This window comes from Sinocyclocheilus rhinocerous, unplaced genomic scaffold (assembly GCF_001515625.1).
Source record: "Sinocyclocheilus rhinocerous isolate Xijiao unplaced genomic scaffold, SAMN03320098_v1.1 scaffold2645, whole genome shotgun sequence".
Taxonomy (NCBI): Eukaryota; Metazoa; Chordata; class Actinopteri; order Cypriniformes; family Cyprinidae; genus Sinocyclocheilus; species Sinocyclocheilus rhinocerous.
In genome coordinates this window covers 251,853-264,551 of record NW_015654522.1, presented here as the reverse complement: position 1 = coordinate 264,551, position 12,699 = coordinate 251,853, and the positions used below count along the sequence as shown (strand labels likewise).

At 37.9% G+C, this 12,699-nt stretch overlaps 1 protein-coding gene across 1 annotated transcript in view; it reads right to left on the bottom strand.

The window, feature by feature from the left end:
* Nucleotides 1-824: 824 nt before the first annotated feature.
* The window catches only part of prkar2aa (protein kinase, cAMP-dependent, regulatory, type II, alpha A), a 28,328-nt gene continuing 16,453 nt past the window's right edge, over nt 825-12,699 (bottom strand). The window contains exons 2-10 of the mRNA XM_016524294.1: nt 7,623-7,658; nt 6,369-6,505; nt 5,401-5,507; nt 4,321-4,474; nt 4,020-4,121; nt 3,776-3,850; nt 2,878-2,943; nt 2,121-2,259; nt 825-2,026 (exon numbers count right to left, since the gene is read on the bottom strand). Of these exons, the coding sequence (XP_016379780.1) occupies nt 1,902-2,026; nt 2,121-2,259; nt 2,878-2,943; nt 3,776-3,850; nt 4,020-4,121; nt 4,321-4,474; nt 5,401-5,507; nt 6,369-6,505; nt 7,623-7,658 (941 nt within the window). The 3' untranslated portion in view covers nt 825-1,901. The remainder of the gene's footprint in view (nt 2,027-2,120; nt 2,260-2,877; nt 2,944-3,775; nt 3,851-4,019; nt 4,122-4,320; nt 4,475-5,400; nt 5,508-6,368; nt 6,506-7,622; nt 7,659-12,699) is intronic.

The following is a 12,699-nucleotide window of genomic DNA, read 5'->3' as shown; positions in this document are numbered from 1 at the left end:
GTCTCAGAGCTGGCAAGAAGTTTCAAAAAACGAAAACACAATTTAATGTTTTACCCTCAGGTAATTGTGGGGAAAAGTAAATGATAACCAATAAAGGTACATTTCTTTCAACATTTTTTCATTGACATAACAACTACAATGTATGGCGTCAATACTGCCATTTAGAGTGTACTCTTCTCAAACCTCCAGAAGAATCTCAGAACTAGTTTTTATTACCAAATGTTACCAATAGCCAGGACTGCAAAGATGAATTTACATGACAAATGTGACCCTGGACCACAAAACCAGTCTTAAGTCGCACAGCTATATTTGTAGCAATAGCCAAAAATACATTGTATGGGTCAAAATTATCGATTTTTCTTTTATGCCAAAAATCATTAGGATATTAAGTAAAGATCATGTTCCATGAAGATATTTTGTAAATTTATTTGACACTTATGACTGGTTTTGTGGTCCAGGGTCACATCATTTTCATGTCTAGTTCACATGTCTCATAGGCTCTGGTGACAGTAGGGTGATGTGAACTTTAGCTATACTCAGTCTGAATAATGATTCAAAAATTATAAAATCAAAATGGAAAAGCTTGACTGTTTACTTGAAAACAATAACAAAATTTAATTTCCCCCCAAATGCAATAAAAGAATAGTGTACCCAAAAATATCCAAAATGCCTGGCCCATGACCAGTTTTGTCATTAAATGCAATCTGTAGACTGAATTTTTAGTAGACATCTTGCATCAAAGAATTAATGACCATGTTTCAGAACACTACACCCCACACCCCCTCCCTAAAGAAAAACTAAATCCCCAAATAAAAGCAAACACACTGATTTATCCAAAGTTTATTAAAAGTACAATCAGTAAATGCTGAAACTAGCCAACCCTCAATGATGATAACCAACTAATAGCCAACTAACGCCCTAAAGGGGGGGAAAAAATAACACTCCATTCCAAAACACTGGTGTCTCCATTCAAAAGATTACAAACACAAAACTAATTCCTGACATTTAAATGGCACTGTTCCTGTAATTACAGACTGCACCTTCCAACACACACACACACACACACACGCACACGCACACGCACACGCACACGCAACATAAGAGTCCCAGCAGGTTACCAAAATGTCTGCTTTATTTTTCAGGACGACTCATTCAGAAAGACTAAAGGGAAAATTTGCACTAGATTCGGCCTCGCATCCTCCAATTAGGGGGTGGTGTAACAGCGGGTCAACCTTCAACAAAAATAATATGTAATAATAATAATAATGATAATAATAGTAATACATTAATCAATACAACATGTGGAGTTTTAAGTGAGAAAAATCTGTCACTGTGGATACCACCAAAAACTTTTATGCATCAACAGCAGGGAAAGGAAACAGGTCATATTTAAACAAGTTTATCAAAGCTTTGCATTATCATAAAATGCTCTAAAATGTTAAATTTTTACGATTTTTTGAATTTTTTTATTGAAAGATATCAACTTTTTTCTTGTTTAAACATATATTCTTTTATCTTGTCTCTTTTTCTCTTTTCTTTGTTGTGACTGCAAGTGACCATGAGAAAGGATGGGTCCTTGGCTGGGAATTTTTGGTGTAAGTGAATGTGTGTGTTTGTGTGTGTGCGCGTATGTCCTTTCCAGGCTGTGGTTGGTTCAGGGTCACAGCAGTTGAGCTGGTAATGTTTCTATTTCGTACTGAGCAGCTGACGCAATGACATCAGGCGTGTGTGTGTGTGTGTGTGTGAGGTATGATTTGAAAGAGTGAGTGTGTTGGCTGAAGAATGAGTGCACATAAAAAGGAATGTGTGCCTACAAAATGTTTTGGGAGTGTATAACCTATGTGTCGTGTTGTATAGTGTGTGTGTGTGTGTGTGTGTGTGAAAGGCACGGCCAGTCTGTCTCAGTCCCTCAGGTCCACACTGGATCCAAACAGAGCCACCAGCTGCTCCTCATAGTGGGCGATATTCCTCTTCATGATCTCTTTGCAGGGCCCCAGCAAACGCTCGAAGGCTTGTATGTCGATCACTGAAACACAAACATCAGTCATATGACATTAATGGAGCACACGGCGCACATTTCAATGCAAAAATGTAAGTCAGATGGACTCAGAGAAACTTACCCAAGCATTTGATGTCCCCTATAGCATAGGCTGAGGCAGCACGCGGTTTATTAGTAACGAGAGCAAGTTCTCCGAAATACTGCCCTCTACTGCAGCGAGCGATCTCCACCTCAGCGTTATCCTGTCTGTCTGCTTTTGTCTGAGAGAACATTTAAATTTGGGGCAAAATTAAAAATTGAACTTTATGCAAAAATAATTGGATGCCAAACATATAGTCCCATCCTAAACATAAACTAAACTCATTCAAAGTGATTCAAAGATTGTGAAAAAGTGGTGACCCATACTTGGAATTAGTGCTCTGCATTTAACCCATCCAAAGTGCACACACACAGCAGTGAACACACACACACCGTGAACACACACCCGGAGCAGTGGGCAGCCATTTATGCTGCGGCGCCCGGGGAGCAGTTGGGGGTTCGGTGCCTTGCTCAAGGGCACCTCAGTCGTGGTATTGAAGGTGGGAGAGCGCTGTACATTCACTCCCCCCACCTACAATCCCTGCCGGTACGAGACTCGAACCCGCAACCTTTGGGTTACGAGTCCAACTCTCTAACCATTAGGCCACGACTTCCCCTTGTTGAGGAGAAACAGTCTATGTATGGCTGTATCTACATTTTAATCTGGGACTGAAAGTATTTAACTGAATAAAAAATAAAAATCTGAAAAGGAACATCTGAACTTTTTTCAGCACATTAAAGGAGTTTAAAAGGTGTAATTTAACACAATGCAAGAGACAAAGAAAGATAAAGGAACTCACTTTGCTCTTCATCATAATCTTCACCTCTCCAGACTCCACAACGTAGAAGCAATCAGCCTTATCGCCCTGGTTATAGAGCAGCCCATAATAGTAATGATTAATCATACAATAGCATCAGTCAGAGTCCTGATCTTCATTTCTGCTCTATTATTACAGTGCTATAAGTGCAGCTGCCGTGTGTCTGTTGGTTCTTTCAGACACGCTGTAGCTGCTCAAGTGTGTGACAGCTAAACAGAGGATAGCAAGATTCTCAATAGCACCATCCACCGACTCAAACTAAATGCATCTTATATGTATAGAGATACATGAACAATGGCATTAGATAATACAATGCACAATATATGGCATTTTTCAAAATAAAATTTCTGGTGATTTTTAGTAGATGAATGAAATCATTTTTATTTTGCTAAGCACATTTTTTTTCTTTTTGTTTCAAAGCAGCTTTACAGAAAATCATAATGTTAATATTAATGCTTAAGTCCACATTTAATAGTTCAGGGCTGGGGGATAATTTACATTTATATAAATATATATATAAACAATGATTTAAATTTGTTCTGAATGATTCAGACATTTGCTATGTCCATATATTGCTTTATGTGAGAGTACTGTATAAAATTCAAATTAGTTATTAATTATTAATTCTGACAGGTGTTCTAGCAGAATAACAAAAGATGGCGGTTGTCACAATAACTTGGAAAATGTTCTGTTAACATTTGACAACCAGACAGTGTCACAATACTTTGTCATAATTTTGAATGGCATACCTATTATTTTACCTTTGAAACCTACCTTTTGTTTGAAATGTGTAGTCTTTAAAATAAATAACACTATGTTGATGGCCAATGACATTCATACACTTCCAAGAACTACTTTTTAGGGCAACTGTAAAGTTCACCTGCATAATGATCCGCTCTCCATCCTGAAATGATTTTACACCCAGCACATCAACAATCTTCATCCGCTCAGAAATCTATGAGATATAAAGATGGGTAAGTATATGATCATTTCGTTAGTGGTCTAATATGCATCTCTTCAGGTCTCATCATTCTAAGGTTTTTCTTCAGTGTTACCTGACACTCTTTCACAGAAACACTAAAAACATGTTTGGCAAAATAATAAATGTACAATAATTTTCTCACCTCTAGCGATTTGAGTAGTGGGACAGACTCGATAAAGCATTCATACATCCTTCTCTTCTTCGCATTGTTCTTCACTACGAGTCTTCGGAACGTTGCCCGATCCTGAAGCAGACATACTGCAATTATTCTTGTGACACACTTTCAGTCTTCATATTTGTTGCATGTACAATGAAATTGCTGCTTTGTGAAAGTGAAGCTGCAGTCATTCAGTGTTTCAACCACATGTCCACAAGATGGTGCTGTTACAGAACACTAAGTCAACAGGGTTTGCTGTCAGCTCACTTGCTCTCTCAGCACTCACCAGTCCCCAGAGGGCTCCCTCCTCTTTAGCAATGATGGTTGCAGCACGTGGAGTGTTGTACATGAGGGCCAGTTCTCCAAAACTGCCCTTATTATTATACTGACCCACACAGCAGCCCACACCATCCTTCTGTACCACAATATCATACACACCCCTGCAAATACACAACAAACATATATTCAGTTACGGTTGTGGTAGTGATTATGTAGCTACTACACTTCATTCAGATATCCTGACCTATAGGTATTGACAATCAATATGAGGAATACTGTTATGGTTTGTGATAAACAATGAATAGGAATTCACATAAATTGCTTCCCGAAACATCTCAGTTCCTTTATTGAATTCAAATTGAGTCACATCATGATTACAGCTGCTATAATCAATAAAATCACTAATGCAAATAACTGAATGGCAATATCAAATAACTGTGTCTGTGCACAATAAACATTCACCACTTTACAGTAGTGAAAAAGTCCCACTTCAGAGAAGGTTATAACCATATATAGTTTTGCATGGCCAGGGTGCCAGGTGAAGTGCAGCTCCATGCGGTTAAGAGGTGCTTTTCATCTGGACAGAGGGTATCACATTACTGCTATAATGTAAGATTAGCATAATACTATTGTCAAATTCAAATCTGCAGGTGTTATAAATTCAAAATAATGTAAATGTTGCCAATTTGAAAAACAAACTCTCCTAACAGCAAGTCACTGAACAGTAATAGTTACTGTAGCTTTTAATTTAAACATTTAAACAATTTAAACAAACAATTACAAAGTGCTTACAGTATGTAGTGCAAGTAAAAATATTTTTTATAAAGAAACAGTAACAAAGTATCCTGTAGCAGTAAATGCATTTATTGTTAGAAATAGAGCATTAGGCAAAACATGCATAATTCTTACATGAAATGCGGGAATTAAAAAGCGTAATTTTCAAAATCTGAAACAGGAAACAACTGAGAGATTAATCAGTTTTAAAATAATCAAAGATATATGCAAAATTGTTAAACTCTCATAAACCAGCCCTTCTGTACAAGAGTATCACAGACACACTGGCAGAACGGTTTATAAAAATACATACCTCTCAATTACATAAAAGTTATCTCCATCATCTCCCTGATCAATGACGTGATCTTGTGGCTGCACAAGAACCTCAAACATGGCGTCCAGCACCTCTGAAAACTGCTCCTATACCAGAAAGAGACAAAGAGTCTGATGAAGGAAATGCATTTCTGGATCATACAGTACATATTTAGCATCCACTGTAGGGATATACAAAACTACTGGACATATTTTTTTTAAAAACAGGCACGTTTCTTAGGGTTCACACGACTGCTAGATAGAGTGCAGCAGAATGGAACAGAGTGGTTTCAACATTCTTTTAATCTTGACACGCCATCTTAAAAACTCAACACTCATGGTGCAAGATGCTGAATGAACAAGAGGGGAAAAAACAGCATTGATGTTCACATGCATGTGAACATAGACTAACATTTAAAAAATAGTGCAGAATGAATGTGAGAAAGTCCTTTGACAGACAGGAAAAAAGTACTTTCACAAAACTAACACGGGTCATTTTCCTGATATTTATGGCTGAAGATTGTGAATTTATTACAGAAGTTTTTAAGGGGAAGAATTGCTATCATAGCAATATCATAATATTACATAACATACAATAACATTCTTATCTGCAAGTGTTACAAATTCAAAGCAATGCAAATATTCCCATTTTGGAAACCCGATTACACGCTCTGGTTAACCTTCAAATACTTCATCGAACATTTATTATCCACTGACCAGAGTACAACTTATACGTGCTACATGACATCAGCAGAAAATAAACAATGCAAATCAGTTCAAGTAACAGTACGTTAAATAAACAATATGTTCCTCTAACATGATGAACTGACAGTGGCAGTTTAAGTAAGGCACGTGTGATCAGTCGCACATGCAAACCAAACCTGACTGACTGGCCTGCAATGAGTCCAGGAGTGATACAACCGTTTACAGTATTATAGCCCTCATATCTGTGTGTGTGAGTGTGTGTACCTGATCAAGAGCCTTGAACAGCAGAATGTCCTTGCAGGCCTCCTGTAATCTACAACGCTGATCATCTGTTTTTGGATGGACAACTCTCGGCTCAGAGTCTTCCTCATCATCATCAGGGTTAAAGGCCTCCGCACACACTATACAAATAAATGACTATTTACTTGACAAAAGTCATAAACAAAGCCGCATGCAAGTGAAAAACTTTTTCAAACTTGGGTTTCAAACTTTTTAATGACAGAGACTCCAAAATATGAAGTACAAAATATTTATATTGTTCAAGGGACATAGAAAGCATGGTGTAATAAAACATTTTCTTGTATTTTGTATTTTTTTTTTAATTGGCTTTTTGCAATAAATAAAACAGCTTAAAAAGAAAATAATGGCAAGCCTTCATTAATTTTTATTTTATTTGTTACACATACGTTCAAAGGTATGGGGTCAGTAATACAAATATTTTTATACATCAAGGAGGCATTAAATGGATCAAAAGTGACAGTAAAGGCACTTAGTGTTACAAAAGCTTCCTTTTTAAAATAAATGCCATTCTTTTGAACTTACTATTCATCAAGAATACTGAAATACAATGTATAACAGTTTTTACAAAAATATTAAGCAGCACAACTGTTTTCCACAATGATAATAATAATAATAAATGTTTCTCAAGCACCAAATCAACATATTAGTATGATTTCTGAAGGATCACGGGACACTAAAGACTGAAGTAATGGCTGCTGAAAATCCAGCTTTTGCATCACAGGAATAATTTACATTTTATAATTTGATCAAACAAATGCAGCCTTGGTGAGCATAAGAGACGTCTTTCTAAAAATCTTAGCGACCCCAAACTTTTTAATGCTAGTGTACGTACTTTGCAGAAAAGGAGAAACAACTTTAATTTGTTAAAAACAAACAAATAAATAGATATTTTAACTAAAAACTACAGGCAGGATGTTCAACTATGAAAAAGAGTATTCTTCTCGCTGCGTTAAACATGTCTTTACAGGTAGCATATGTAGATTCCTTCATATGATGACGTGGGACTCTAAAAATCCCACATTAAAGGAATGTGTATGTTGAAAGAGGGGATTTTTTCACTGGAACACAACTGAAAGGGGCAGAATGAGTGGGCATACCAGCAACGTAATTACTATAAAACAAACACGAGGGGAAATGACGGAAAGGCAGAGCACTTAACTGACACACGCACACACTTTAAACCACATGATTAGTGCAATGACGTCAAACAGAACTCACCCGACACTCTCCGGTTAAATCTGCTGGGGGGAGGAGCTGCGGAGAGAGAGAAAGACAGAGAGAGAGTTAATGACTGTTCAAATTCTTAGAGCCGTAGACTCACAGACAACGTTAACGATCAAATTCAGTCTCCAAATCTCACATGTGCCCTTCAGTAACTGTGTGGGCGTGTTAAATATTCGGTAAGGTCAGTCAAAGGCCTGTCCTACAGGCTGTACCAGTTTCAGGAGATAGCAATTATGTGTGTACAATCACAGCTGAGTGCACTAGCACGACTCTCAGGAGCCCTGCAGGTCTGCACACACTCCTCCTCCTCCTTTCTCATGGCGCTGTTACAATCCATCAGTCCATTAACTCTTTGGTGTAAAACTAGCAATAATCTTTCTCTCGCATACACGCTCAATTTTAGGATCTTAATAAGAAGTTCTGCCTGTAACTAGGGCTGGGTATCGAGTTCGATACTTTTTAGGCACCGACAGAATTGCCTCGATACCATTGAGTATCGAAAAACATCTTGCCATTCGGAAGTCATTCAATTCCAATGGAGAGTAGCGCAGGAGCTGCGTGGAGTTCCGATCATATGCAGATGTCCGTTCATACTACACGAACGAAAGTGCGTGTTACGTGACCATTCATGCACACTGTAGCATCATGCTACATAAGCCAATAAATAAGATTTATATTCCGCTTTTACTCAAAACACACGTTAAACCACCTTTGAGTATTTGTAATAACTTCCGATTGCCGTCTAATGTGTGTTTTGGCAATGTAATGTTGCTGAAATTAAAAATGTTATTACCTCGGAGTCAGAGCAGTGATCATGGAAGAGAGAACACAGGCAGACAGCGCTGGAAGCTGCTAATGCTCATCAGTAAATCAGTGGAAAATGAATAGAAATGATGATTCTGTCTGAGCTATGCGTTTTAAAACGAACACGCACTAGTGTAAATGTAGCCTAACAGATGTGTAAACTGAAGACTATTTGAGCTTTATTAAAACTATTTGCACTGATTTATTGTGTTGGTTACATTTTGTTCCTTTGTGCAGTGGCTCAGGAGATGAGTCTTTGAATCTGTATTAGGGGTTGCACCGACTAATCGACTTCAATTCTCTGCCATGACGCTTTAAGCTTGACGTCAACTAGTCGCTGGTCCTATAGAGGGCGCAACAGGATAAGAAATCTTAGGACTTAGGATAAGGATTTCGTAGGATAAGAAATCTTAGGATAAGGACTTCCAACATTCGCTCCGTTTCCAAACAGTTAAAATGACAAATAAATGCATACTCTGAAAGCGCTCCACAAGACGTGTGATTATATAACTGGATGCTCGAAATTGAACGGGAGAATGCACGTTTTAAACAGCTTATTGTATAGGTAAGTTAATTGCCGTTCTAATCTAATACGCTGCTGCACTGCAAAGCACACACATAGGCTGCATCTGAAAACTGAAAAATGCTGCTTTCGGAAGACGCATTCCAAGGTAGGAAGGCATTAAGGCACGTCCGAATTCAATGTTAGCTTCAGTTCCTGTCTCCTGAGATGCCTTCATCTGGCCGATTTTTGAAGGCAGCACAGATGTATCCTTCGCTGCCTTTGATATCCCACAATCCTGTGCATTCCATTCTGTGACAGTTAAGCTAAAAAAATAAATAAATATGGCGTCTGAAAGTTGCGGTCGCTGGTCAGTTTGTGTGTAAATGTAAATTTTTGATCAAGGCTTTCCACTTTTGACCAGCAAAGTCACGATACGATACGTATCACGATACAGAGGCCACGATACGATGCGTATCACAATACATGACTGCACTGAATTTCATCTTAGCAGAATTGAGAAAAACAGCTGTTTATTAAACACTGCTCACTATAGTGCCATTTCTAACTATCGGCAGAGCAGGCAGTTGACCTCTGCATTATGAAGGGCCTCCAAAACTGTACCACAGTACAGTATAGGTAATGGCATATGTTTCATGTTTACATTGTGCACTCCCCACCAGGTACAATATTCTGATTGTTTGCATCTTGTTTTTAAGCCCATAAACAATAATGTACTCATTCTAATAAATTTATATTGTAATGTACTCATTCTAATATATAAAAAAATCATATTTACATCTACAATAAAAAAAAAAAAAATTAGAAGAGTTCTAAACTAACGCACGTCTTCACTATATCTAACGCACACGCGCTCAAGGCTGATTTAAGGCTGATTTATACTTCTGCGTCGGACCTACGCCGTAGCCTTTACGCCGTAGGCTATGCGTCAGTTTTCATTTATACTTCTGCGTCATTGTCCACGTCAACGTGCAGTAAAGTTCAAGCATATATTTCTTAACTAAATCCCACAGCTTCACTAATAGTAGAGAAATGCTGCCAGGTAGAATTAATTCACACACGCAATCGCTCACACTAATGTATTCATATAAATGTAATCTTTACTGTGCTACTTTATCTGTATTTGATTTAGAACGAGCAGAAATCTGTGAGAAATATAACGACCCAACGACAAAAGAACTGATAAAAATTAGCTGGTTATACAAGCAATAGCCATGTGGGCAGCGCTGTGTCATATGCCATAGCTGTACACAAGGTGTTTGTCACAGCTCCAGACTTATTTGTTCATTAATGACGTCATCAGCGACTAGTCGACTTCGACTCGACTTTCATCACATAAAAGTCGACTTTAAAAAATCAGAAGTTGTTCTACCCCTAGTCTGTACAAACAACAAGCTGAAAAATGAAACCAAAGTTTTCTTGTTAAAATTGATTTCATAAAATTGGTATCGAAAAAAGTATCGTTCAGGAACCGGTATTGAAGTCAAGGTATCAGTATCGGTATCGAAAATGTTTAAACGATACCCAGCCCTACTTGTAACCAATAGACTTTCAAATGTTTGAACACATTCTTAACCTGCAACACGATACACATTATGTAATGCATGCTCATGTTAAATGCCGTGGAATTATGTGTATTCACACATAAGCTTCCAGATTTACACCTCTTTGCAAATTACTTAACACTGTGTGTGTGCATGTTGCCCAGACAAGGCGGCTTAATACATGGATGTGTTGTGAGAGCACTCAAAGAAATGAGTGCGTGCATGAGCATGTGAAGTATCAGGAGATGGGGTGCTTCAACCCCACGTGTATGGGATATCAAGTGGCCAAAGTTGCCATGACAACAAAATACAAGGAAGACCTCCTCATCGCTCTAACAACTATCCCCGCAAATACACACCCACTCACTCTCTCTTGGCAACCAGAGAGAGAGGGAAAAAAGGGAAAGAAACAGACAGTGACACAGGAAGGAAGAAAACGAAAAGAAAAATGAGTGAGAGCATTATTTCTAAGAATACACAAAGTCGATCCATTTTGAATCATTAAAGGGATAGTTCACATGGAAACCAAAGTTTTGTCATCATTTACTCACCCTCATGTCAGTTTGAGCCCGTATTGTTTTTTTTTCTTCACATACACATATGCAAACACACAAAAGGGACCGGGAAAAAAAAAGCAGAATGAGAGTATCATAGAAGGCGGCCACATAACTTGTCTAAGTCTCCTGAAGTCATATGATAGCCATGTGTGGGTAACAGACGTGTAATTAAAGACGTTATTTACTGAAAATCTTTCCCTCCACAATGCTTCTCATATTTCGTTTGCAGTTGCATTTTTCAAACTTGCCACATTTTCAATCTCACAAATATAGAGTACGTATGGCTTCAAAAGAGAACGATACTTGCATCCACTTTTCTTGTTTTTGACAACAATGGCTTAGCAATGTTTTAAATGTTCTGTTATTTAAATTATATTCTTTTGAACTTTCTATTCAAAGAATCCTTAAAGGGGTCATCGGATGCCCATTTCCCACAAGTTGATATGATTCTTTAGGGTCTTAATGAAAAGTCTATAACATACTTTGGTTAAAATTTCTCAATGGTAGTGTAAAACAACACCCTTTTTACCTTGTCAAAATCAGCTCTGTTTTCAGCAACCCGTTTTAGTGCATGTTCCTTTAAATGCTAATGAGCTCTGTTTACCCCACCCCTCTCTTCAGTTGGGGTGATGAGCCGTTCTCATGAGACTGTGTACTTTAGCCATGTAACTTGCTAACTAGCACGTAATTAGGAAAGGCGATTTGCAAAGATTCATAAAAGAACTAGGGATATGCCGGTATCAAATTTTCATGTTGCAATTAATTGCTAATGCTTTTATCACGGTATGCGGTATTATCACGATATTGAAATTTAGTTTTAAAAAGTGCTGTCTTGAATGTTTTAACATATAGACTACTGTATTCCTGTGATCAAAGACGAATTTTTAGCATCATTACTCCAGTCTTCAGTGTCATATGACCCTTCAGAAATCATTCTAATATGCTGATTTGCTGCTCAGTAAACACTTCTGATTATTATCAATGTTGTAAACATTTGTGCTGCTTAATATTTTTGAGGAAACAATTTTTTCACGATTCTTTTATGAATATTTGAAATTGTTTTTTGTGTCAGAGCGCTGGGGTTCCTCAGAAATAGAACGCGGCATCAGTTTACTGTCATGGATTTGCCGCATCGCGTCGTGCCGCATCCACAGCAGAGAACATCACTGGATTCTATTTGCTTTTGTCACATCGCGCCGCTCGCGTCTGGTATAGACACGTTGTTTTGGTATTTGTGAATCTTAAGTATATTCATAATCTGCTTTACATTTACCTGGCACTGGAAGTCCTTTCACAAACTTGTAACTTACATGCTTAGAGCAGAACCATGCATTAAATAAGGATATCAAACATTTATCCTGTGTCTTACCCTTTTTTGCAAACCATTTATTGGAGCTGAATATCATGAACAAAAATCAACAGACTACATAAAAACGGGACTCTTTAAGAGCTGTTTGTGTGCAAAATCTGCATTAATCTGAAAAAATTGAGCCCCCCCCACGTATCCTTGTGTCGCGGCTGACACAGAATAGCATACGCAGTTTACGTTCAGCGGATATTCTCCAAAATGGCACTACGGTGATGAGGAGAGACACAGAGGAGATGAATTGTTGAATAAAGTCGTTATTTTTGTTTTCTTCGCG